This window comes from Gracilinanus agilis, chromosome X (assembly GCF_016433145.1).
Source record: "Gracilinanus agilis isolate LMUSP501 chromosome X, AgileGrace, whole genome shotgun sequence".
Lineage (NCBI taxonomy): Eukaryota > Metazoa > Chordata > Mammalia > Didelphimorphia > Didelphidae > Gracilinanus > Gracilinanus agilis.
Window position 1 is genome coordinate 37089791 of NC_058136.1, and position 27621 is coordinate 37117411.

Sequence of the window (27621 nt, forward strand, 5' to 3'; positions counted from 1 at the left end):
TCAAAAATATCTCTATCTATTCTATACTTTGTAGGGTTTTTTGTATTTGTGTGTGGTGTTTTGTAAGCATGAGTGTTGTATATTGTCAGAGACTTTCTATATTTATTGAGGTAATAATTTGATTTTGGATATTTTTTTATATTTTATTTTTTCAGTGACATGTAGAAACAATTTTTGACAATTGTTTTTTGACATTTTAAAATTCAGATTTTCTTCCTCCCTACCTCCCTGAGGCAGTGAATAGTCTGATATCAGTTATAACCATACTTTTTTATAATACATATTTCCATGTTGCTTATGTTATGAGAGAAGACGTATATCACACGTATAATAGAAATCTCACGAAGGATATATAGTGGAAGATGGCATGCTTTGAACTACACTCAGATTCCAATAATTCCTTCTTTGGCTATGGATAGCATTTTCTTCATGAGTCCTTTGTGGTTATCTTGGAGACTTACTTTGCTGATAATGGTTAGTCCTTCACAGTAGATCATTGCATAACATTTCTCTTACTGTACATTGTTCTCCTGGTTCTGTTTGCTTCATTTGCATCAGTTCATATATGTCTTTTCAGGTTTTTCTGAAATCAATTCCGTTCACTGTTCTTTATGGCACAATAGTATTCCATTACAACTACATACTACAATTTGTTCATCCATTCCCCAAGTGATAGACAATCCCTCAGTTTCTAATTCTTTGCCACTACAAAAATAGCTATTAAAATATTTTGGTACAAGTAGGTCCCTTTCCCTTACTTCTGATTTTTTTTGAAATACATACCCAGTAGTGATATTACTAGGTCAAAGGTAACCATAGTCTTGTGGCCCTTTGAGGCTGGTTCCATATTGCTTTTCAGAATGACTGTTATCAGTTCACAATTCTACCAACAGTGTATTAGTGTCCCAGTTTTCCCATTCAAAACTTACCATTTTCCTTTTGGGTCATATAGCCAATCTGGTATGTGTGAGGTGGTATCTTAGAGTTGTTTTAATTTCCATTTCTCTAATCAATAGTAATTGATTTTGGATACTTTAAAAAAAGATAATTAATTACATTAATTGTTTTCCTAATATAGAATAACTATTATTCTATATTGAATATTATATTATATAGAAAATTATCCTATATTGAACTTAAGGTAAACTAAGGCAACAAAGTTCCAAGCATGTTTGTGTATTGTTAAGGCTAGCAGTTACCAAAAAATGGAATCTTTAGCTCTTTGGCAAGCCAAAAGACCCTCAAGGAGGGCTAACATCATTTTTATAGACAAAAGGAAGAACATCCCTAAACTATAAGGCAGCATCATTGCCAGAGGAAACAGTATGACTGCCAGAAGCATTCTCGATGTGGGAGACAATAGGATTAGCTAGAAATTGGGTATGCAGGCCTAGCAACTGTCCCTCCTTCTATCTTGTTGCTGATTGATTGTGTCCACCTGCAAGGTTACTTAGTGTACATGGATAACAAATCAGAGTTTCTTGAAGGACAGTCAGTGACATAGAGATAGCAAACCAGACTTTCTGGCATCCACTTGAGACCTTCAAGGATAACAGATTTCCTTGATATAAGAATAGAAAAATGATTAAAAGAAAACTGAATTTCTAAACAACCCAGACAATGAGTGATTTACAGAAAACTGAACTTCCAAATTTAACTTAGAGATAAATGAAACATGACTTAGTTAATTACACAAAATGGCAGTGGTGCTACAAAATGAAATTAATTACAGGGTAGAATCAATTTAATTTTCTTAAATTTTAAATCACCGATACAAACTCAACTTAGTCATAATGAATTTCTTAAATGAATTATTGTTTTCTATTTGACAGGATCTTACTTAAAAATTTTAAGTGATATTCATTAATAATATTGATCTAGAGCTCTGTGCTTTATCTTATGTATTATGACTATATTTGTCTTCTGAAAGAAAACTGGTAGGGTGTTTCCTTTCTTAATTTTTGTAGGATTGCTACTGATTGTTCTTTAAATATTTGCTAATATATGATTTATCACTTGTGTATTTGAGTATATGTTTTGGGGTTTTGGATCTATAAGATTATTTGCTTACAAAAATGAATAATATGGAAATATGTTTTGTGTGATAATACATATATAACCCAGATAGAATTGCTTATCAGCTCCAGGAGTGGGAGGGGAGAGAGAAGACAATATGGATCATATGACTTTGGAAAACTTCTGTGGAAATTTGTTATTAAAATTAAAATGTAATAATAAAATAAATATTTGTTAAAATTTTCTAGTGAATCAATCAGGACCAGGAGTTTTTTCTTTGGAATTTCCTTTGCAACTAGTTCTATTTCCTTTTCTGAGATTGGGTTATTCATATCTCTTATTTGGTATTCTGTTAATTTTGATGTTTTATCTTTTGGAACATATTCCTCTATTTTTGTGTATTCTTAGTTTTGTTATAGGTTATGATAATTCTTTTCTTCTGGTTTTATGATTTCTCTGTTAATTTGCTATTTTGTATTTATTTGATATTATTTTCTGACTTTTTAATCAGATTAGATAAAATTTAATCAACCTTGTTAATCTTTCCCTAAAATTATATTTTAATTTTATTGTTTCTATATTTTTTCCAATTTATTCATCCTCTAATTTTAATATTTTCTCTTTTATGCTTATTTTAAGTTTGTTTATTGGATTTATAATTTTTAAATGAATATTCGGTTCATTAATTATGTTTTTATTTTGTTAATGTATGTTTATAGGGAAGACTACTTTCGTTGCACCCCAGAAATTGCGATACACTGTTTGATCAGTATAACTTTCTGCCACATAATTGTTTTTCCTATAACCCACTATGTAGGATTTCATCATTAATTTTTCATTTCTGTGCCTTTTTTGTGCTTCTTGGATTAATATTTTTACTACGTTAGGATCTGTAAAGGAGGTTTTTTTGTTATTTTTTTTTCTTTCTATTTCTGCCTTTTTTCCTTTGCAGCATCTGTGTGCCAGAATACAGTCCATTTTGTAGAAATTCCATGTGGTGCTGGGAAATGAATATACTCCTTTGCATTCCCCTTCAAAACATTCTATGGATCTTTTTTTCTCTGGTATTTTTTTAATCCGCCAAGATCTGCTTTTTAGCCCTTCTTCCCCTACCTACTTTCCTCATTGAGAATTTCCACATTGGCCGTCTCCTAAACAATTGACGCATTCTGAGTCCTTCCCATAGAAGATGAGATTTTATATGACACTTAAAGGAAGCCAGGGACTTCAGTAATTGGAGTGGAGAGGGAAAGCATTCCAGGGATAGGGAATGGCCAGAGAGAACGCCCAGAGTCTAGAGATGGAGTGTCTTTTTCGTGGAATAGCCAGGAGGCCAATGTCACTGGGCCAAAGAGTTCATGTTGGGGAGAAAGGTATATGACACCTGGAAAGGTAGGAGAGGGCTAGGCTAGGAAGAATTTTAATGGCAAGCAGAGGATTTTGTATTTACTCCTGGAGGCAATAGGGATTTAGACGTCTCACATTTGCTCTGCTTTTGTGCTGACCAAGTAAGTGTCTTTTCATCTATTGTATAATAGCAAACTCTCACCTCTCTCTCTTTTTTTAACCTAATGATGTGGGAATATTAGTTTTAATCCTTGGTAAATTTTTTTCTTTTTTCCTTTTAACTCACTTAATTCTTTTTTTAAAACCCTTACCTTCTGTATTAGAATGAACACTATGTATTCGTTCTAAGGCAGAAGAGTGCTGAGGGCTCTGCAATGGAAGTCAAGAGATTTGCTCAGGGTCACACAGCTAGGAAGTTTCAGAGGTCACATTTGAACCCAGGACCTTCTGTCTCTGGGTCTGGTTCTCAATCCACTGCACGTCTTAGCTGCCCTCAAGACTGACCTTTTACAGAATAATTTTTCCCAGCCCTCCCAGCATATCCTCCATTACCTGCTAGTGCCTTTCTGTTAAAGTTGCCTTCCATCTGTATATCTTGCATGTACAGTCAGTTCTGTTTTTAAAACAGGAATTTATTCCAATGTAACTGATATGTTAAGGAATGATTTGAACATAATGCAAATTTTGTGTTTCCCTACGTGCAACAAACATGAACTTGGACAGCCTTCAAGAGACAGTGGAAGATAGAAGGACATGGTGTGCTATGATCCATGAGGTCATGAAGAGTCAGATGTTGAATAACTGAATATATGTGCATTTTCATCCATGAGGAACAGCAAGAGAACATGGAGAACTCCACTTGAATAATTCACAAGCTAATTTCAGATCTTCTTGAAGGTAAAGTGCCACATTTATTTCATATATTTATTGATCTACCTATTCATCTATAGCTTTCTTCCTCCTTTTCTCTCTAATTACATATCTTAAATAGCCATCCATCTGTTGGTCTATCTGCCTACTTTTCTTTCTTTCAATTTTTTCCTTCTTCCTTTCTCCACCTATCTACCCATCTTATCTGTCTGTTTCTATTCATCAATCTACTTACCTTCCTTTTATCCTTTCTTTATAATTATCTACAAATCTGCCTACCCATCTATTTTATCTATTTTCCTATCTGCCTATCTACCTTTCTTCTTTCTTTCCCCTTTTTCTCTCTTTCTAATTACCCATATAAATATCTGTCATTCAGTCTACCTATCTTTCTATCTATCTACCTACCTTTTCCCACATATGTCCTCTATCTAACCTTCTATTCACTTTCCTATTCATCTCTCCAGTGAATTTTCTTCTTTCCTACTTTGACTCTTTTCCTCTTCTACTATTTCTGCAAATATTTATCTGTCTCTCTATACATCTATTTACTTACCTTTCTATTTCCACAAATATCTATCTCTCTTCTATTCATTCATGCACCTACCTATTTTCTTTCTAAATACCTTTCCATCTACCTGCTCTTCCATCCATACACTTTTCTTCCTGTCTACTCTTTCTCTTGTTTCTCCTCTTTCTCTCTTTTCTGTTTTCTGTCTCTTTATTACTTTTCTATTTCTCTCCTTTCTCCTCTATCACTTTCATTTTTATAGCTCTCTGCCTCTCCTTTTTCCCTCTTTCTTTCTTCTGTCTCTATCATCTCAACCTCTTTTCTTTTTTCTATCTCCCCTTTCTCCTTTCTTTAATTTATTTTTTCTCTATTCCACATTTCTTTTTCTCCTCACTTCTCCACTTTCTCCTATTTTTCTCTGTCTCTCCTTTCTCCTCTATTCTCTTTTTACTCTTGTCTCTCCTCTCCTTTCTCCTCTCTGCCTCTCTTTTTTCTCTATCTTTTCTTCCTTATTTTTGCTCTCATTTCTGTCTCTGTCTCTTCTTTCTCCTCTGTTTCTCATTTCTCCACTCCTTCTGACTCTTGGTTCCTCATTTCTTATCTCCATCGGTCTTTTACCCTTTTCTCTCTTTATCTTTCCTTCTTTCTCCTCTTCTTTCTATTTTTCTGTTTCTCCTTTCAATACTCCCCAACTCTGTCGTGCTTTTCCACTTTGTCTCTCCTTATTCCTATCTCCTCTCTGTTTCTTTCTCCCCTTTTGCCTTGTTTCTTTAGCCCCTTTTGCCTCAGTATCTCCTTTTTATATTTGCCTCCTCTTTTCTCTATTTCAGTCTATCTTTCCTTTCTCTTCTTTTTGTCTCCTTTCCCCTTTTATCTTTATTTCTTCTTTCTCCTTTCTCCTCTTTTCTATGTCTCCTTATTCTTCTTTTACCTTGCTTTTCTGGCTCTCCTTTCTTCTCTCTATCTATGTATCTATTTGCCTTTCTATTTCCACACATATCTGTCTCTCTACCCATCTATGTACTTTCCTATTCATCTGTCTACTTACCTTCCTTTTTACTTTGACTTCTTCTGTCTCTTCCTACTTCCACATATATTTATCTCTGTCTTTCTACCTATTCATCTGTCTATTTACCTTTCTTCCTTTCTACTTTGACTCTTCTTTCTTCCTATTTCCATACATAGCTATCTGTCTCTCTATGTATACACTTTTCTTCTTTCTAAATACCTCTCCTTCTACCTACTCGTCCATGCATCCATCCATCCACTTATCTATGCATTTATCCATCTACCTTCCTACTCTCTACTCTAATATATCCATTTTCTCTCTTTTTCGTTTCTCTTCTGTGTTTATCTCTTCTCTCTCTGTCTCCTTTTACTCTCTATTCTTTCTTTCCTTTTCTCTCTGTTTCTCCTTTCTCTTCTCTGTTTCCTTTCACTTCTCCTGTCTTCTCCCTCTGTCTCTCATTTCCTGCCTCTATCTCTCCTTTGTCTTCTTTTCTCTATTTCTCTTTTATCCCCTTCTTTTGCTTCTTCTCATTTCCTCTGTGTGTGTCTTATTTTTCTTCTGTTTCTACTTTCTTGTATTCTCTTTCCTTTCTTCCTTCCTTTTTTCTTTATTTTATCCTATCTTTTCTATTTTCTTGGTCTTCACTCTATCTCTCTCTCTCCTGCCCTCTGCCTCTCATTCTCCTCTGTATCCTTTTTAGTCTTTATTTCTCCTTTTTCTTCTTCTCTTTCTTTCCCCTCTCTATTTCTGTCACTCTTATTACTTTCTCTATCTCTCCTCTTTCTCTCTCCCTTTTATTCTTTTGCCTCTCTTTGCTTTTCTCCAGCTTTCCCTCTCTCTTTTCACCTCTTCCCTCTCTCCTATCTCTCTTCCTTCTTCTCTCTGTATCCAATTTCTCCCCTCCTCTCTGACTCTCTCCTTCAATCTCTATCTTTTTATTCCTCTTCTCCCAATTTCTCCTTTTTCCTTTCAGTCTTTGCTCTCTCTTCTCTTTCTTCCCTCCTCTAGAGGAAAGCAAGATGACAAAGGAGAACTAAAGACAGATAGTGACACTAGAAGGCCCTCATCCTCTCTCTTCTCCCCTTTTTTCTCTCTTTCTCCCCACTCTTCCCACATTTCTCTTTTCTTTATTCTCCATGTCCTTTAGACATAGATGGGGGGTAAGAGGGGACAGAGGAAAGAGATGGAGAGAAGCTCACACTTCTCTCTCTCTCTCTCTCTCTCTCTCTCTCTCTCTCTCTCTTTTCTTCTTCCTCATCTGTGTCTCTTTTCCATCTGTCCATTTCTCTTCCTCTGTCTCTCCTTTAAGACTCAGGTCTGACCATGTCACTCCTAAGCACAAGCTGTACTTTGATTGTTGCTAGAATAGAATACTGTCTTCTTAACTTATCATTTTAAACTCCTCAATGGGGGCAGCTAGGTGGCTCAGTGGATAGAGAGCCAGGACTGGAAATGGTAGGTCCTGGGTTCAAATCTGGTCTCAGATACTTCCTAGCTATGATTGCCTAACCCTTGCCACTCTTCTGACTTAGAATTGGTACTAAGACAAAAGGTAAGGGGTTAAAAATCATTTCAGTTTATCAAATAAGCTTTTCTTTTTTGGCATCCACATCACATTGTTGAGCTTCAGTCCACTACAGCCCTTAGGTTCCTTTTATCTGTAACCATTGATAAGCAAGATCTTTCCCCATCTTGGGCTTTGCAGTTAGTTTCTTTTTAACCTAGATGACTTTTTGCAGGGGGAAGGGTGAAGGTTAGTGAAGGTCTTGACCAAAAATTTCATCTGGACATCTTGGGTGAGAAAATTCACTCTGCCAGTGTGGACCTAGAGCTGGTTTGCAGTTTATAATCTTATTAAGTTGCCTGGGGTACTGAGAAGATAAGAGAATTGCTGAAGGTCACACAGCCAGTTTGTGTCAAAGGCTTGAACCTTAATTCTCTTGACTTTGAGGCTAGCTCTCTGTTCACTATATTAAGCCTCTTAAGTGATGTTCATCACTATTAAATTAAATGTTATTACTTTGGGTTCATTTTACTTACACAATTTTTTTGTTTCAACTTTTTATAATTTTTTTGAATCAGTATTTTATCACCTAATGTTTTATAGCTGTTTCTCCTGCCTTTGTGCTCTTACATTTAATAAACACATTACCTTGGAACCAATACACATCCAAGCCAATCTCATAATGGAACAGGACAGTTGAAAACAGATCTATGTGGCAAGACCTCCCTCTAGTTGACTTGAACCCCTTAATGAATAGATTTTCTTTGGCTCATATTAATGTTAGACTATATATTACTACTTCTATCTCTTCTATAAGGATATAAGAGAATTTGTGAATGTTGAATGTCTGGCTTAAATCAAGATATGGTAGGCATTTTTACTGTCTTTTCTGGTGTAGTACTTTTTTCCAAAAAAAATGAATGTAATCTGTTATGACATGTTCCTAGTGAACCCATCTCGGCTCCTAAAAACCAGATATCTCTGGTTCATTTTTCTTCTCTCTCTCCGTTCTCATCTATTCAAATCTCAAATCAATCAGGCTATCTATCTATCCATCTTATCTATCTAATCTATCTGTCTTTATCCTGTCTCTTTATCTATCTATTCATTTCCTTTCTCTTCCTGAACTCCAGTTCCACATTCTCCAGCTGCATGCTTAAACTCAGCATTTCTCCAAACTGAATTTATTTTCCCCTCAAAAATCATCTGTGCTCCCCACTTTCCTATTTCCATGACTTTATGGAACATAGGTATACACAGTCCTTTACCACAACCATCCTACTATAGTAGAGTTAGATGAGACATGTGGGATCATTTAGTCCAAATCTGCATTTTACATATATAGGAGAAGGGAAGTTCCAGCAGCCTCTGTGGCCTTTCCACCCTAGAACATTCCTGTACCCCATAGTACCTTTCTTCCATTGACAAGTTCTTCCAGACTCTCCAGTTTAAAGAAAGAACCCAGACCATCCATCTATATTTTTTCTGTTGTTCTTCCTGCTCACCCAGACTTGAAATCCCTCAACCTCAATCTCATACATCATCCTTGCCATGTTCATTAGATTTTACCTCAATATTTTCCCAATCTATCCTGCCCTTTCCCACAAGTGCTGCTACCACAGCAATGCCTGGACTAAGTTGCACTGGCTTTTCTAGCCTTCTTCTTTCCCTTTTCTTATCCATCCTTCAAACAGCTGCTATTCCAAAGCAGGAAAATTCTGAGATAACGGGAAACTTCATGGATAAAGGGCCAATATACCCCCTTTCTCTAGAGACAGTTTTAAAATTCTTTAAGTATTTTTCCATGGTTATATGATTCGCGTACTTTCCCGCCCCTTTTTCCCCCGCCCCATCCCAGAACTGACAAGCAATTCCACTGGGTTATACATGTATTATCACTAAATACCTATTTCCATATTACTCATTTTTGTAATAATCTTTTAAAAACCAGAACCCCACATCTAATACCCATATAAACATGTCACAAATCATGTTTTCCTTCTGAATTTCTACTCCAACAGTTCTTTCTCATAAATCCTTTGTGATTGTCTATTACATATGATCAATGTTTCCATCTCTGTGTGAAATGTTCTCCTGGTTCTGTTCATTTCACTCTGTATCAGTTCCTGGGGGTCATTCCAGCTAGTATGGAAATCAAGCAGTTTATCCTTCACCTTACCTTGCACAATAGTATTCCATCACCATCGTATACCACAGTTTGTTCAGCCATTCTCCAATGAAAAGGACACCCCCTCATTTTCCAATATTTTGTTACCACAAAGCAAGGCTATGAATATTTTTGTACAAATATTTTTTGTTATTATCTTTTTGGAGTACAAACCTAATAGTGGTATTGCTGGATCAAAGAGTAGGCATTCTTTTAAAGCCCTTTGAGCATAATTCCAAATTAAGGCTGCCTGTTTTGTTATCCCAAAGTCTGGGCTGCTGTCTGGCACCTGGACTTCCTAGGCCTGTGGGAAAGAAGGGCTCTGGGGATTGGATTTTTTCCAAAAGATAGTTTATTGTCCCAACTTCATGTAATAAGGAGTTTCCACATCCGTTTTCTGCCACTTTCAGATCCACACTGCCTCTCTCCCTCCTTCCCTCTCCAGCTCCAGGCCGTGGTGGTCAGCAATTTGATCTGGATTATACATGCGTTAGCATGCAAAAGCCACTTCCATCCTGGCCTTTGTGGTAAGAGAATCCTCAGATAGCGGCAACCCCCCCCCCCCACATAGAAACCCGAATACACTAAAGGGGAAAACTGTCCACAACTTTGGGCTGTATTCCGAGCTGCCAAATCGTACCTCCTCTGCTTTGGGCACTCCTTCCTCTCCCCCTCCCTCCGTGCTGTAATGGCCACTGGGCACCCTGGCACGCCAGTACCCACCCCTGGGGCCAGCCATTTACAGATTTGGGGACTCCTGCTCTATTTCTTGGGAGTTGGACATCCACCTCCCCGGGTTTATTTAGTCTGTACCCTTAAGCACCGAGCTGTGAAATGGTATCTTTAGTGGCAAGAGGATGGGGAAAGGGGGCATTTGGTGGCCGGCTGGTCACTGATGTAGCTGGAGAACATGACAAACGGGGACCTCACGATGGGCAGATGGCAAGAAAGGCAGGAAAGGGCAAGATCGCAAATGTAGAGAAATCCTGGTATGCCTCACTGACTAGAATGGGCGGATCTGCTGGTACGCCTTTCTGGCCTCGGTCTGGGTCTCCGTGGCCACTTGGGTAGGGCACACTTGGGGTTTTAGCTGTCAGTAGGGAGGGGGAATCAGAGCTCGCGGCGGCTGGTTTGGGCGGAGGAAGGACCGAGGAAGCTCTCCGGGATGGGGGTGAGCCAGAGAGTAGAAACCTGCCTCTCACTCAGGCTTCTCCCCTGAGCCCCGCCCCTTCATCGCGCGCGCGCGCGCGCGCGCAGCTCCGGAGTCTTAGCCCTGCGTTGCGCGGCCCCTCCTCTGCACCACACGAGGTCCCGCCTCTTCCATCGCCCCTTCCTCGCACGAGGCAGGTCCCCGTGTCGCACGAGGATGCTCAACTTTGACCGAGCCTCCGCCCCTGTGCTTCCCCCTATTTGGTGCGAGGCCCCACCCTTCTGTCCCCACCCAAAGCCATAGGAGAGCTTAACCCTTGGCACTGCGTATGCGTCGCACGAGGCTCCTCTGCTCTGCTCCTACGACGCCGACGCTGCACACGGGTTCCGCCCCTTCCCTCGACTTCTCCTTCTCTTCTGAGGGAGGTATATCGGGTTAGTAACGTTACTACTGCTGCTTCTTCGGCCTGCGCGTTCTTCTCCCTTCCTTTTTCTCTCCTTTCCAACTTTTTCTCTTATCCCTCTCGAGCCCCTCTGAAGAGTCTTTCTCTGTGCCTCTCCCCGCCTCTCTCCTCAGTTTGCTCTTCTGTGAAATGGAGGGTAAGTTCTACTAGAGGGTTCTGGACGGAAGCAGCTTCCACTCTACTATGCGGCCCTTGTAGATTGGAACCGGCCTTCTAGACCGCAGGGTTCAGAACCAGAAGGAACGAGCCTAATACACCATCCAGGTAAGTCTCCTCCCTCCCCTCCCCCGGCCCTTTTATCCCGGAAGAGAGAAAGAACCAAGGAGTGAAAGTGGGATTCGAACCTGGTACCTCGGACTACAAGCTCCACCTGTTCCTACTCTAAGTAAAAGTTCCTACTCTTGACCTCCTTAGGCAGTGGCGTCAAATGAAAAGAGAAACGAGGATCCCTAAGCCCTAAATGACCATCCCTGGGCTCCTGCATATTGACTTAGTTTTATTTTATTTATTTTTTAAATTGTATTTAATTGCTTAATTAAGAGAATTTTTTCATGGTTCCATGATTCATGTTCTTTTCCTCCTCTCCTCCCACCCCCCTCCCGTAACCAACTCGCAATTCTACTGGGTTTTACATGTTTGACTTAGTTTTAAATTGTTATCCATGTTTTGTTTTATTTTCAAATATTTCAAATATTTTCATTTATTCTGTTTAGGCGGCACTTAGTAGTGTTGTACGCCATAGGCAGCCAACAAGCCCCGTGTTTAACTCCTCTGCTGCCTTATCAGACCCCCTCCCATGTCAGTATGATTACAGGAGTATTCCATCCCTGAGATCTACTATAGAGCTTTCTCAAGAATTAGTCTTTTGAATGCCCTCAGGGATTTGGGGGTGGCTGGCCTAGGGGGTATGAGCTAGGATGGCTATTTTTGTTGAAGAAATTTGGGAAGAGATGTTACTGGCAACACCCAGCTTAGGTGTCCCTAAATGAAATAGGTGTTTGAGGGGTCAGAAGGGGATAGCCTAGAGTCAAAACACATGGGGAGAATTGGCCCAGTCAAGCTTGATTAACCCCAAAGTCCTTCAATCTCCACCTTCTCACCTCTGTATCTAATTGATTTATGGGGAAGAGCTGTGGGCAGGTTCCTCCTGAATCACCTGTGGCTGAGAACGGGGAGATCCACGTGGGGAAGCTGGAGGATGAACTCTAATGGCTTATTCTTCCCTTGGCATCTCTTCCTAAGGCTGCTTCTCTCCTCATCTCTCAGAGGAATCATAGGAGAAGAAATGATGGCAACTACTGACCAGAGGAAGTTCAAGTCTCCCGTGAGTTAGAGTTGACTTTATCCTTACTGAGGAAGATCCTCATCTCTGTTGATTAAGTGTGGTCATGTCCCTTTCCCTAAGAATTACTGTTCTGTGTCCTCTGCTCCCCCCATCAGGCAGCTTCCTCAAATCCTGGTTTCTTTCTTCCAGTCTGTTTACTTCCTCCCAAGCATTTACCTAATAATATGAAAATGCCCTACTTTTAAAATCCATCTTTTCACATTTTCAGAGCAATTATTTGAAATTTTCCTGGCAAGGCTAGCTTCTTAGTATGCTGTCAGTTGCACTGATTTTTAAAAATATGCATATAAATTATGTCTGTCAGTTTTTTCTTTGGAAGCAGACATGCTAGTTCTGTATCTGTATATATTTTTCTCTTGCTTCTACTCTTTTTGCTCTTCATAATTTCATTTATGCCTTTCCAATTTTTAAAAAAAATTAATCTCCCCAATATTTAGGGCAGGGGTTGGCAACCTTTTTGGCCGTGAGAGCCATAAACACCACCTTTTTTAAAATGTCATTTCGTGAGAGCCGTACAGTGCTCACAGTGCCGCTCCTGTAACAGCGCCTGAAAAAAAATGGACTTTATGGCTCCTGCAGAAAGAGCCACATCTGGCCCTCAAAAGAGCCAGATATGGTTTGAGAGCCATACGTTGCTGACCCCTGCTTTAGGGATAAGAACTCATTGGAAAACAGTTTGGCAGAAATTAGGCATAGAGCTATATCACACACCCTATATCAAGATGAGTTCAAAATAAGTATATGATTTAAACATAAAGGATAATGCCATAAGCAAATTAGGGAACTATAGAATAGTTTACCTGTCAGCTCCATGAAGAACAGAAGAATTTGTGACCAAACAAGAGATGAAAACATTATGAGATGTGAAATGAATAATTTTCATTATTTTAAATTTAAAAGTTATTGTGTAAACAAAACCAATGTAACCAAGATTAGAAGGGACATGACAAACTGGGGAAAAATATCTTAAAGCAAATTTCTTTGAGAAAGGTCTCATTTCTCTAATATAGAAAGAGAGTCAAATTTTTAACAATACAAGTCGTTCCCCAATTGACAAATGCTCAAAGGATATGAACAAGCAGTTTTCAGATGAAGAAATCAAAGCTATCAGTATTCATATGAAAACATGTTCTAAATCACATTCAATTAGAGAAATGCAAATTAAAACAATGCTGAGGTTACCACCTTACACCTATCATATTGGCCTATATGACAGTAAAGGAAAATGACAAATGTTGGAGAGAATGTGGCAAAATTGGGACACATTGTTGATGGAGTTGTGAACTGATTCAGCAATTCTGGAGGGCAATTTGGAACCATACCCAAAGGACTATAAAACTGCATATACTTTGATCCTATTATATCCCAAACAGATCATAAAAGGGGGGAAAGGTCCTGCTAGTCCAAAATACCACTACTAGGTCTGTATCCCAAAGATATTAAAAGAAGGGGAAATGATCTACTTATACAAAAGTATTTATAACAGCTTTTTTTTGTTGTGGCAAAGAATTGGAAATTGAGGGAAAGTCCATCAATTAGGTAATGGCCAAACAAATTGTGGTTTATGACAGTGATGGAATACTATTGTTCTATAAAAAATGATGAGGAGGAGGATTTCAGAAAAAGCTGGAAAGATCTACATGAACTGATGCAGAGTGAAATAAGCAGGATTGGGAGACCATTGTACATAGGAACAGCAATATTGTGGAATAGTCAAATGTGATAGACTTTGCTACTAATGGCAATATAATGATTCTGGGCAATTCTGAGGAACTTATGACAAAGAATGCTATCCACCTCCAGAGAGAGAACTGTTGGAGTAAGAATGCATATCAAAGCATACTATTTTTCACTTTAGTTTATTTGTGTTTTTATTTGGGGATTTGGTTTTATATGATTATTTGCACATAACAATGACCAATGTGGAAGTATGTTTTACACAATAATACATGTATGACCCAGATCAAATTGCTTACTCTCTCTGGGAGGGGGGAGGTATGGAGTAGGGGGACATAATTTGAGTCTCATAACTTTGGAAAATGTCTGTTGAAAATTGTTATTACATATAATTGAGAAAATGAAATATTGAAAAAATGAAATAAAAAATTAGATTAACCTGCTTATTGTTTCTTATAGCATAGTAATATTCCATCACAGTCATATGCCACAACTTGTGTGCTTTAAATATTTTGTAATATATAGGTTCTTTCCCTTTTTACCTGATCTCCTTGGGAAACATCCCGTCAGTATTGCTGGGTCAAAAAGTATACATAGTTTTATAATTCTCTGGGCATAATTCCAAATTGCTTTCCAGAATGGTTAGATCAAGTCACAGTTCCACCATGATGGTATTAGTGTCCCTATTTTTTCCACATTCCCTCCAGCATTTATCATTTTGCCTTTTTATCATTTTAGCCAATCTGATGGGTATCTCAGAGTTGTTTTGATTTGCATTTCCCTAATCTGTAATGATTTAGTTAGAGCATTTTTTTCTTATGCCTTTGTATGGCTTTGATTTCTTCATCCACAAACATTATGTGACCATTTCTCAATGGGGAATGACTTCTATTCCTATAAAATTTTGCAAAACTCTATGTATCCGAGTTATGAGACCACTGTCTGAGAGGCTGCTTAAACGTGTTTTCCAAATTTTCTATTCTCAGTTCCATTGTGTTCTTAACCCCTTCATAGTCACTACTGAGCTTGTAGCATTTCTGCAGTCTTTTGGGTACAAATCAACTCTTTCTGTCATCCTGAAACGATAAGCCAAGAACTCTTTGTTTTAGGGTCGTGTGAAATTTGGGGATGTGGCAATATATCTCTCGAAGGAGGAATGGGAACTAATGGACTCCACTCAGAAGAGACTCTACAGGCAGGAGATGCTGGAGAATTACAAGAATGTTGTCTCAGTGGGTAAGCATGTCATTGTGCCCCATTTTCTACCTCCTAGCCTTCAATTTAACCTATCCTTGGTTTCATTTTTAATAATGGCAACTAAAAGTAATAGCAACATTTAGATAGTGCTTTGACATTTGTAAAGCACTTTACAATTACCTATAGCCCTGAGAGGCAGGTGCTGTTATTTTTCATTTTACAGATGTGGAAACTGAGGCAGACATATTAGACTGGCACAGAGTCTCACACAGCTAGTAATTGTCTGAGCCAAGATCTAAACTTGAGCCTTCCTGACTCCAAGCTAGCATTTCTATACATCCTGTTATCCAGTAGTTTGACATTTGCATAATACCTGTTATATCAGACTCTTACAGGAGCAGCTGCTCTCACTTATGTGTCTTAAAAGGTTAAGAATGTGCCTTTAACAAACAAAAAACTTAACAAAGCAGTTTTTTCCTGTGGAAATTTTTCTTGTAAAATCATAAAAGTTAAATGAAATTGTTGGAGAATTACAATTATAATTTCATGTTATTAAAATTATTTTTATAAACAAGTGTGGCCTTTTTTCTTCCCTCTCATCACATTACCCACATTTTTTTAAATAGAAAGAAAAATAAATCCCTTTTAAGAGATATGTATAGTCAAACAGAGTAAATTCTCATGTTGGCCATTGTCCAGTGTGATACCAGTTTTCCCCTTACCTTTCTGTTGGGAGGTAGGCATGGTCATTGTATTAATCAGAGCCCTTAAGCTTTCAAAAATGTTGATATTATCTAAATTATTCTTCTGCTGCTGCTCATTTCACTGTGCATCATTTCATATAAACCTTCCCAGGTTTCTTTGAAACCATCTCTTTAATCCTTTCTTATAGCACAGTAGTAGGTCAGTAAGCATTTGTGTTAAGGACCTACCAGGTGCCAGGCACTACGCTAAGCAACAGTATCCCATTACTTTTATAGAGCATCATTTGTTCATCCATTTCCCAGTTGATGGGAGCCCATTGGGTTTCCAGGACTTCACCATTAAAAAAGCTGCTCTACTTTCATACATATAGGACCTTTGTTTACTCTTTTTTTTTTATCTCCTTAGGGTGTAGACTCAGTAGTGGTATAGCTGGGTCCAGTGGTATGTACGGTTTAACGACTTTTTGGCCACAGTTCCAAATTGCTCTCTATACTAACTAGAAAAGCCATTATTCAGATTATACATTTTAATTGATTTCTTATATAGCTTGAAAATGGGACCTTTATCCCTGATAATTAAAAATTACTGATGCCTTTTATCTTCCATACAAGTAATTCCCCCATATACCTCTCACCTCCCACCCCAACATTCCCCCCACTCTTTTCCTGGCCACAACTGAATCTTCCATTGTAGCATTAAAAAGAGTTAAGAAAAATCAACCACAAGCGTCTGAGAGGGGGTCCAGCATTTTCTCCTCCTTTCCCCCAACTCTCCACATTGTTGAGAAGAAGGAAATGTGTGTTACTCTCTGCTCTCCAGAGCCAAGATTAATTGCTGCAATGAATCTGAATTCAACTCTGATATTTCACATTGCCCTCTTCTCACCATTCTCCAGCGTGGTTATTTCTTTCTTGAGGTTTGGTGACCAGTACTTAAAAACGGTATTCTAGGTTACAAAGACAATATTAAGGCTAAAGCTATTTAAATGATTTCACCAATTCCTCAGTTGATAAATATTTGGTGAAAGTAACAGGCAGTTCTCAAGGGAAGAAGCTTAGATTGTCTATAGCTATGTCAAAAAATGTTCCAAATCACCAAGAGAGAAATGCAAATTAAAGCAACTCAGAGTTGCCAGCTCATGCTCATCAGTTTGGCAAAGTTGATAAGAAAGAAAATTACAAATCCTGGAGGGACATGAAAGAAAGAGGAAAATGTTGTTTGAAACAGCTTTTTTTCCTGGTCGCAAGTACCTAGAAAGTATGGTATGTGAATGGAATGAGATAGTATTGTGTTATAAGAAATGATAGAAGAGATAGTTTTTATTTATATAATTGTTCTAATTATCTATAATAAGTTTAACATTCATTTTCCACAATTATGAGTTCTAAATTATTTTCTTTCCTCCTTCCTTCCCCCTCTTCTCTGAGATGGTAAACAATTTGATCAAGGTTATACATGTGTAATCATGAAAAGCATATTTCCATATTGGTCTTGTTGTGGAAAAAGATGAAGAAATAGTTTCAAGGAAATCTGGAAAGATTTATATGAACTGCTGCGGAGCGAAGTGAGCCAAACAGTAGAACAATTTATACTTTAACAACAATATTGGAAAAGTTAACAATTTTGAAAGACTTTATTAAATACTCTGCAGTGCGACTAACCATGATTCTAGGAGACTCATAATGATGGCAGCCACTTATCCTTTGATGAAGAGCTGATGGACTCAACGTGCAGGATGAGACATATTTTTGGATAGGGACAACAGTGAGAATTTGTCTCATTGGACTATGCTTATTTGTTAGAATGGTTTATTTTTTAATGCAGGTGGAGTGGTGCAAAAGATGGGAGGGAAAGAAGTGCTTGTTAATTGATAAAAGTAATTTAGAAAGAAAAAATGAAATCTGTAAAGAAACATTTTTAAATGATCAGGAAGACCTCAAAATGTATGTCTCAGAGTTGGTGCACTCTGAGAAAAGGATGTGAACGAATTCTTAGAGTTCTCCAGGAAACATTTTTGTTAATAGATTAAAACTAGAGACTTGAAATCTTGAGGCTTGAAATGGAGTTTCAGAACAAATGAAAGAAAAGCTGAAGAAGGGAGCAGATAGAGATGCCTTGTGGAAATGACTTTCTTCTCTTGATTTTCACCAGTGCTATATATAATGTACGGTCACACAATCCCAGAACCTCAGAATCTGAAGGCACCTCAGCCTCCCTCCCTCAGTGATTGGAAAGCTATGGTCATTTCTGCACTGTGGCTCTCATTGCTACCAAGTTTTTCCTTATGCCACTGGTTTCTAAACTCTGTGGCAGCACCCCACCCCTTTTTAATAAGAGCATTGTTGAGCACATGCTCCAATTTTAGAAAAACAATTTCCTAAGTGATTTTTCTCAGATATTTTATTCAATTAAAGTAAAGAATTTATTATGATTTTTATAACTTAAATCTAGTCCAAAAGTAACATATAATTACTGTGATGCACTGTCAGAAGATCATGTAAAGATTTCTCAAGTGGCAAGTGCTTTTTTGAGCACCAACTCCATGCTAGGATGCAAAGGATGAACCAGTCCCTACTCAAAAGGAATAGATGAGTACAGATATAAGTGCTGACAAAGTGTTAAATGACTACAAAGGAAGGACATCCCAGGGAGATTGGGAGGAAGGGCACTGGCAGTAGGGGACCTCAAAAAAGGCTTCTTGTAGAAGGCAAGGTGCCCAAGCTTTGACTCAAGGAAGTGGGGGATTCTTTGGGGCGCATGCCCAGAGTGGAGGATGGTCATTGCAAAAACCCAAAGATAGCTAAGGAAGGAATGGAGAGAAGGCCAATTCGACTGGATCAAAAGTATGGGACTGGGGATCATGTCCAAAAAAGCTGGAAAGGTTGATTGGTGCTTAAAAGCTAAACAGAAGAGTTTATATTTTCTCCTTGAGTCAATAGGGGTCATCTGGGTTTAGAACTAAAAGGGATTTTGAGGTCATTGAGTCCAATTCTTTTGTTTCATATTGGAGGATGCCGAGTCTTAGCAAGGTTATGGGGTTTGCCCAAAGTGGAAAGGCCATGATCTGCATTCAAGGTCTTTGATTGCAAATTGAACATTCTTTCCACTGTGTTTACTGCATCTCGGGCAAAGAGTAAAACATAGGGAGCAGGTGAGATTTTTCTCTGCAGGTGATTTCCCAAGTTTAGTGGTAACTGAATTTGAAAAGAATAGTTTTTCCATTAACTACACCACAGGGGTGAGGGCCTGGGGGAAGAACCACAGGCCATACATAGAACCTATGTACCCTGATAGCTTAAAGAGAGCTGGAGAAAGTCTGGGACTTCTGTGATTGCTCTGGGACTTAAGTTGGGACTTCCCCAGCGAGCTAGGCAGTGCAGAGGCCTTTAGTCTCAGGACAGCTTGCAGGAGGTGACAGATCCCACAAAGCTCATGGAGGTTGAAGTACTAAAGATAGATCTCCAGCTTTCCATTTTTTAATTCAGAGTTTTTTATTTTCCCAATTACATATAATAATTTTCAACATATGTTTTCCAGAATCATTAGACCCAAGCTGTCTCCTTTCCTCCCTTCCCTCCTTGACTGGGAGATGGTAAGCAGTTTGATCTGGACTATACATGTATTACCATACAAAACACACTTCCATGTTGATCATTATTGTAAGAGCACACCCATACAAAACCAAAACCCCCAAATAACACCATAAATACACTGAAGTGAAAGATAGTTTACTTTGTTCTGCATCTGACTCCAACAGTTCTTTCTCTGGAGGTGGATAGTATTCTTTGTCATAAGTCCTTCAAAATTGTCCCAGGTTGTTGCACTGCTGAGAGTAGCCAAATTTTCACAGTTGATCATCTCACAGTATTGCCATTACTGTGTACAGTGTTCTCCTGTTTCTGCTTATTTTGCACTATATCAGTTCATGTAGCTCTTTCCAGCCTTTTATGAAATCATCCTGCTTATCATTCCTTATAGTACAACATATAGCATATGTGTATATATATATATATAAAGATATAGTATTCCATCACCAACATATACCACAATTTGTTTAGCTTTCTATTTTGTAAAGAAAATGTCCCACTTCTCATACATATCATAGATGTCTCCGTTTTCCAGTTTCTAGGGATTCTAGGGCAGTGATTGGTTAAATGAGATAGCAGAGATATTTCTGCTACCTGTAGTGCCAGGAACTCAGGAGACTACAGAAAACTTCTCCAGCTATTAAGATATGAGTATTATCATAATTTTTAGAAACAGATATCTCAGCAGTTTGGGAGTATAAGGCAAAATAGTGGCAAGCAGCAAATTTTGTAAGTTAGCTGTTGAGGAGAAGAAACCATTAGCATGAAATCCTAACAGAGAGATAGCACAATATAGCTGAAAGAGCACCAGCTTCAAAATCAAAGGGCTTGGGTTCAGATCCTGACACTTAGGCCCATTTGACCTTTGGGATGTCACTTAATGTCTCTGTGCCTCAGTTTCCTCTGCGAAATGAAGAGTTCCTTCTAGCTCTATATCTGTGCCCTTTGAATTGAGGGGCATTTGATTGTTTATAAAAAGCTTGGCCAGTGTCAAGAGAAATGGTCTGGAGGCTTATTCTTTGATGAAGGGCCATAAGAGCCTTCTCTTTAAGGAGTTGAACATCTTTGTCTTTAGATTTCTCTTCTGGATTGCTTGCTTAGATTCTAGGGGAGGGAAATACCACCTCTTTTCCCTCAGCTCCTGAATCCCCCTGTACTTTCCTATTAGAACCACTCTGAACAATCTCCCACCCTGGGAGCATCCTGGGCCGACACAGATCCCTGGGATGGCAGCTCTATATCCTTCGCATAAACTCTGTCTGATTCTAAGCATGAATCATATCTGACTTTCAGTCATAGGCACAGGGTATCAAAAACAAGGCTCAGGATTAACCAGGTGGGAACATTTCCTGTTTATAAAAGAAATAGTACAATGGGGAAACTGAGTCAAGAGGCTCCTACCTTAGGCCAAGTCAAGATCATCCTCTCAACTTCCCAGGTACAGATATCTACCACTAACATTTCTCAGATTGCAAAACATACCATTTTCTACTATTGGTTTTGTGAAAATTCAGACAACCTTGTAATCAAAACAAAACAATAGTAAATTATAGTCTCAAGATGTAAAATGAAGAGTTCCTTCTAGCTCTATATCTGTGCCTTTGAATTGAGGGGAACTTGATTGTTTATAAAAAGCTTGGCCAGTGTCAAGAGAAATGTCCTGGAGGCTTGTTCTTTGATGAAGGGCCATAAGAGCCTTCTCTTCAAGGAGTTGAACATCTTTGCCTTGCGATTTCTACACTGGAATGTTTGCTTTTCCCTCAGCTCCTGAACCCCCCCTGGACTTTCCTGTTAGAACCACCCTGGACAATCTCCCACCCTGGGAGTATCCTGGGCCTGCACCCATCTCTGGGATGGCAGCTCTGTGTCCTCCGCATAAACCAGTCTATGCTGTTTGCTTCCCCTGAACAGGAACTCCTCATAAAAAGCCAGCAATGATTGTGCATCTGGAACAAGAGGAAATGGCATGGAGCCCAGCTCTGCAGAGACCTCGGAAGAAAAAGAAAAAGAAAAAAAAGCAAAAGCGCTGCCGTCACAGCTTGGGTGAGTAAAGTGAGAGGCAGGGAAAGAAATTACAAGTTTAGTGGGATGGCATGATGGCAAATAGCTTGATTGTTGTAATTGGGGAGCTCTTGTGAGAAGCAGGCCTTTTGCACAGTGTGTGTGTGTGTCCATGGATCCCTTTTTGCCAAGCAGAGTCATGGTTTCTGTGTCTTGTGTAATGGAACAGATTTGTGAAAGGTGAGAGAGAAGCTCCATCTCTCCTTCTGAAATGGAGACAGAAGTACTCTGCTGCTCTGGAAGAGCAACCCATCTACTTACTTAGAGGTCCTTAATTTCCCCTTTTTTACTTACAAAGAGACATGACCATTGCCAGTTGGTCCTGTTTGAAATGAAGCACAACTGCCTCTGGTGTCCCAATTTGTGCCTGACCCGGGTCCCCAATGGTGTGCCCATGTCACCCATCCATTTTACACTTCCCTGGAACTGTTTTGGCCTTTGCCCTTTTTCCTGAGAATGTACCTCCTTTCCCCTCAACCCCCCTCATGAGCCCTTTAATTTCTTTGGTACAAGAAATTTCATTACTAAATACCTGGCCTGGGCAGGATACCACTAGGTCCTCACTACTGAGAAGAAGTATTAAGTGAAGGAAGCACAAAGGTGCTGCCCTTCCTTTGCCTCCAAATGGAACCCAAGTAATGGGAAGTGAGTTTGCTGGAGCTACCATATCTGTAGTCAGGTGCCATCTCAGGCTGCTTGTCTGTCTAGAACTCCTCTCATTTTTCCTCTCTATGTAATTGCTTTCACTTTGACCTGTTGCTGAGTTCTTTTCTCTCCCTTTCTTACCATCCCCTCCAAACATTCATTTGATGTAAGGTCTTGCTTGATTCTCCCTTTGATCTTGGAGCTTGGCTTTTTCTGTTCCTCTCCTCTTTTGCTTGTCCTCCCACCTTCAATGGGCTCTCTTGCTGATTTATGTCCATTTCTGCTTTGACTTCAGCCTGTCCACTCCCCTGATAATCTCAGCTCCAGGAATTCCTTTCCTCTTCCTTGTTTGGGAATCCATTGGGACAGCTGTCAAAACCATGGACTCGTGAGAAGTATAGATTTCATTGGAATGAGTTTCATTCTTTGGATCCTTTCTTTCCAACCACAAACATTTATTAAGTGCCTGCTATGTGCCAGGCCAAAGGCTACCAATACTAAGAGAGTCACTGCTCATAAGAATTCTGCATTTGAATGGGAGAGACAAGAAGTGTGTGTGTGTGTGTGTGTGTCTGTGTGTGTGTAAAAGATTTAGGATAGGGATGAACTTGTGATTTCATGGGTGTAGAAAAACCTCAGATGAGGAAATCCTGCTAATTCAGGCTGGTTCAGGGTCTTAGCAGGTTGCCCAGGGCACTAAATGATTAAGTAAGTTGCTCAGAGTCTCACAGTCTTAGAATCTGTGTTTTTGGTCAATACAACCTAGGTTCTTAGTTAAGGGTCTAAACAGAGGGTATAAGTGGTCCAGTTTCCCAGCCACACATGGTTGGGTTCAAACAATGCAGTAAGATTTTTCCCAATTCCCATAACTGAATAAACCTTTCTCACAAGACAGAATTTGGAGTAGGCCCATGATTGAAAAGAAAAGAAAATGAGCTGGCTCTAGAACCGAGTCACAAGGTGGAGTCAGTGTGGTTCACTCAATTCCCACAATTAACCGCTTGCTCTCCAAATCTCAATTTCCTCACAGTTTTCCCCCTTTTGATTTGGGGGAGTGCCTACTCCCCCATAGATCACTTATCTATATGCCATATCAATCAGGCTTTTCCATATATTCTTAATCAGTTACATAAGAATTAGATTACAGATCAAACTACTTAGAGGGTTTACAAAGGACTAGTTTTGAGAAGGGTGACACCAAGGTAACAATAGAATAACGATCATCAATATTAACTAACATCAAGTGTCCTTGTATCCTAATAATCCTCTCCCAGGGCCCATTTAGTCACCACGTTTTGTGTCCCAAATGTCTCAAGTAGTCATCTGATCCCTTCTCTTGTATGTTCTGGAGCAGGATTCATTTTCTTTCTTTCTTTTTTTTTTTTTTTTTTAAACCCCCTTGTACTTCGGTGTATTGTCTCATAGGTGGAAGATTGGTAAGGGTGGGCAATGGGGGTCAAGTGACTTGCCCAGGGTCACACAGCTGGGAAGTGTCTGAGGCCAGATTTGAACCTAGGACCTCCTGTCTCTAGGCCTGACTCTCACTCCACTGAGCTACCCAGCTGCCCCAGGATTCATTTTCAGGATCAGTTCAGAAGGCCCTGCTTCAGCTGGTTCCAAATCACTTGAAGAGGTTCATAGTTTCAAATCTGCCAGGAACAAAACTTCAATAATTTCACTTTCTTTACAATAATCAAGGCATTTATTTATTTATATTTAAAATCCTTAATCCAGTTTTGAAAACTTATTACTAAAATATAATCAGAGTCTGAATTTCCTTTCTAGATACATTTGGAAGCCAATCATATGCATATGTATTATTCTTAGAATAGTCTAATTTTGATGCTTTCTCAAAATTTAGTATTCCATTTAATTAGAAAAGTTATACATCTTGTCTTATTCCCTTTTAGGAAGATATCACCCCTCCATTACAATTTGACCACAAATATAGATTGAAATTGAATGATTTTTCATACTACCATCCTATTACAGTAACTCAGAGATGTTCCAGTATCAGCCATTAATTAATAGATTCAATATTGTACTTAGAAAATTTCTACTCCTTACCTACTCTGATTATAGGAATTTTCTATGAAAGGAAAAGAAGGGACAGAGTTATAACAATGTCTTAACAGAGGAAATGAAAACTCCCTTATCTCTGTCTGATTCTAAGCATGAATCATATCTGACTCTCAATCATGTAGGCACAAGTTATCAAAAACAAGGCTCAGGATTAACCAGGTGGGAACATTTCCTGTTTATAAAAGAAATAGTACAATGGGGAAACTGAGTCAAGAGGCTCCTACCTTAGGCCAAGCCAAGATCATCCTCTCAACTTCCCAGGCACAGACATCTACCACTAACATTTCTCAGATTGCAAAACATACCATTTTCTACTATTGGTTTTGTGAAAATTCAGACAACCTTGTAATCAAAACAAAACAATAGTAAATTATAGTCCCAAGATTTTTTTTATCTCAAATAGCAAAATTTCAGTAATCATAACTTAAAAGAATACTATTAACTTCCTCATATTTCCCTAACAGTTAAATTTCATTTATCTTTTACTTATAAATTAACCACATATATCCATAGTTGACTCATAATAATATAAATACAAATACTTATTTAATTGTTATATATATAATTATATTATATTAATGATATTATTGCTAAATATTAATATTTAAATACATATAAATGAATAAAAAAGTTACCTATTTAAACCACCCTATACATTTTCATAATTTTTATGAGTATAGCCAAAAATTTCCCAATGAAAACTCACTATTATTATAATAAACTTATGACTATTTGTTTTAAAACAAAATATATCCCATGACTCCCACTGATTTTCTGAAACCATGTTTGTGTTTATGATGTCATACTCTATTAAATATTTAAGTTTTCAAATATTTATTTGAAATTTATACTCTTAATGGAGTTGGTATTGTTTCAGTCTTTTCCATCCATATGCTTATACTTGTGTCCCATAATAGGTGCTTAGTAAAAGATTATTGTTCAACTAATATGGAGTACCTGCAGGATGTTGGGGGTGGGATGGGCAAAATATTTGGAAAGAGAAGTTTGGACCCAGTTTGGAAAGGGCTTTAAATGTTGGACAGAGTAGTTTGCATTTTATTCTCCAGGCAGTAGGGAACCACTGGAGCTTCTTGAACAAGAGAGAGTGATGTGATCACACCTGTGCTTTAGGAATATAATATTGGCAATTCTTTGGAGGATGGATTAGAGAGGGATCTCTGGATGAAGAGAAACCAATTTAGTATTAGAGTTGAAGGATTTGGGCTTAGAGTTCTATTATAGTACAGAAGAGATTTGGGCTTGGACTAGAGTGGTGGTTATATGAATGAAGAGAAGGGGGAGGATACAAGAGAGGCTTTTAAGCTCAATAAACATTTTGTAAGGTACAGGGTTCATCCTAATATCCACACTAAGAAACTGTCTCCAGCTTTAACTTTCTTAAAAAAGATCCCTTACAAATGGATAAAAAAGAATTTCAACTATATAGTACTTTCATGTTTACAAAATGCTTGTCTATAACAACCCCAAGGGAAATGCTGCAAATATTATTATCTCCATTTTCCAAATGAGTAATGTGAGGCAAATGACTGGTTCTTGGTAACACAGCATTTGGACTTTGGATTGGAATTTGTCCCTGGAGCTCCACTGCACTATATATCTTCTATTGTTACTGTTCAGTCATTTTTCAGTGGTGTGACCCCATTTGGGATTTTCTTGACAAAGACACCAGAGTGGTTTGCCATTTCCTTCTCCAGCTCATTTTATAGATGAGGAAACTGAGGCAAATGTGGCTTAGGAACTTGCCCAGGGTCACAGTTTATGTCTTCTCACTGTGCAAAGTTTTTTTTTTATCACACTGAGTGAGATGAATTCTTAATTTTTTGCAGCAGTGTCTTCATTTCATCACTCACAAAGTAAATACTGGGTTTGGGATAGCATCCTGGATAGAGGGCTGACTTTGGAGTCAAGAGACTAAGGATCAAGGCCTGACTCTAACACTATGACAAGTCACTTAATTTCTCTGTCCTAGTGGTAAGTCATGAATGCATTGGTGATCTATATTGGTGGAGGCAGTTTCCCTCACAGTGTTATCACAGTTTCAAACCAATGACTAAAGGAGTGACTACACTAACAAAAGGAATTGAACCCAAATTAACCTCACCTCCTCAACAAGGAGAAATCCTTTCCCTTAGGAATTTCATAATTAAATATTATGATAATTTAATAATGTCATAATTAAAAGCTTTGCTATCTGGGAGCCATTCTGACCTGGTAGCATCCTTTAGCTGAGTCCAGTTAAAACTTGTACCTTGAAGAGGGAAAAAACCCACAAAAAGTCCCTGATCCCCTTTATCTAAAAATGAGTATAGACAATATTGTGGAAAGAAGAAATGATATATTCTAGGGCATGGCTATTATTTTCTCTTTGTCATTTCAGGTGATGGGGCAAAGACTGAAACTAAGGACAGTTATCCAAAACAGAAAATTAATGAAGATATAGGATCACAGAGGATGTTATCAGCAGGAGTCTTGGGGGCTGTTGTCCAGGACCCAGAGTTTCAAGAAAGTTCTGACTGTGAAGGCAGGTTAGAACCACAGCATGGAAGCACAGCAGGCAACATACTCAGAAAATCTACCGAGGAGAAATATTTCTGGAATGTGACTCTTTTTCCCAGCAATGCTGCCAAAGAGGAGAGAGGCTATGAATACAAAGGAATCCTGGATCTGAACTTTAAGATGGTTCCACATTCAAGAAATCTTTCAGGAGAAGGAGCTCAGCAACATGATTCTCATGAGCAGAGTCACAGACAAAACGCAGTGTCTTTAAGATATCAGCTAACTGATAATGAAGAGAAACCCTCTATGGGTAGGGCAGCTGGCAGTTGTCATTCAAGCTTTGATTGCAAACGATGTAAGACCAAGTTATATAAGTGTAATGAGTGTGGGAAAACCTTTGGAGGGAACTCACACCTTATTAGACACCAAAGAATTCATAGTGGAGAGAGGCCCTATGAATGCAAAGAATGTGGGAAAACATTTAATCAGAATTCAGTACTAGCTAAACATCAAAGAATTCATACTGGGGAAAAGCCCTTTGAATGTCACGAATGTGGGAAAGCTTTCAGAGGGAGTTCGGCCCTTACTGAGCATCTGAGAGTTCATACAGGAGAGAAACCTTATGAGTGTAAAGAATGTGGAAAAAAGTTTAGAGGGAGAGCAGATCTAATTCATCATCACAGAACTCATAGTGGAGTAAGACCCTATACATGCAAAGAATGTGGGAAAACCTTCATACGGAGCTCAGGCCTTAGTCAGCACCATAGG

The 27621-nt window shown here is 38.6% G+C and overlaps 1 protein-coding gene across 1 annotated transcript in view; it reads left to right on the forward strand.

Annotated features, from left to right (window-relative positions):
• Positions 1–12235: 12235 nt before the first annotated feature.
• LOC123253344 (zinc finger protein 688-like) overlaps positions 12236–27621 on the forward strand; it is a 63701-nt gene continuing 48315 nt past the window's right edge. The window contains exons 1-3 of the mRNA XM_044682536.1: positions 12236–12361; positions 15169–15295; positions 21460–21591. Coding sequence (XP_044538471.1) covers positions 12236–12361; positions 15169–15295; positions 21460–21591 — 385 coding nt within the window. The remainder of the gene's footprint in view (positions 12362–15168; positions 15296–21459; positions 21592–27621) is intronic.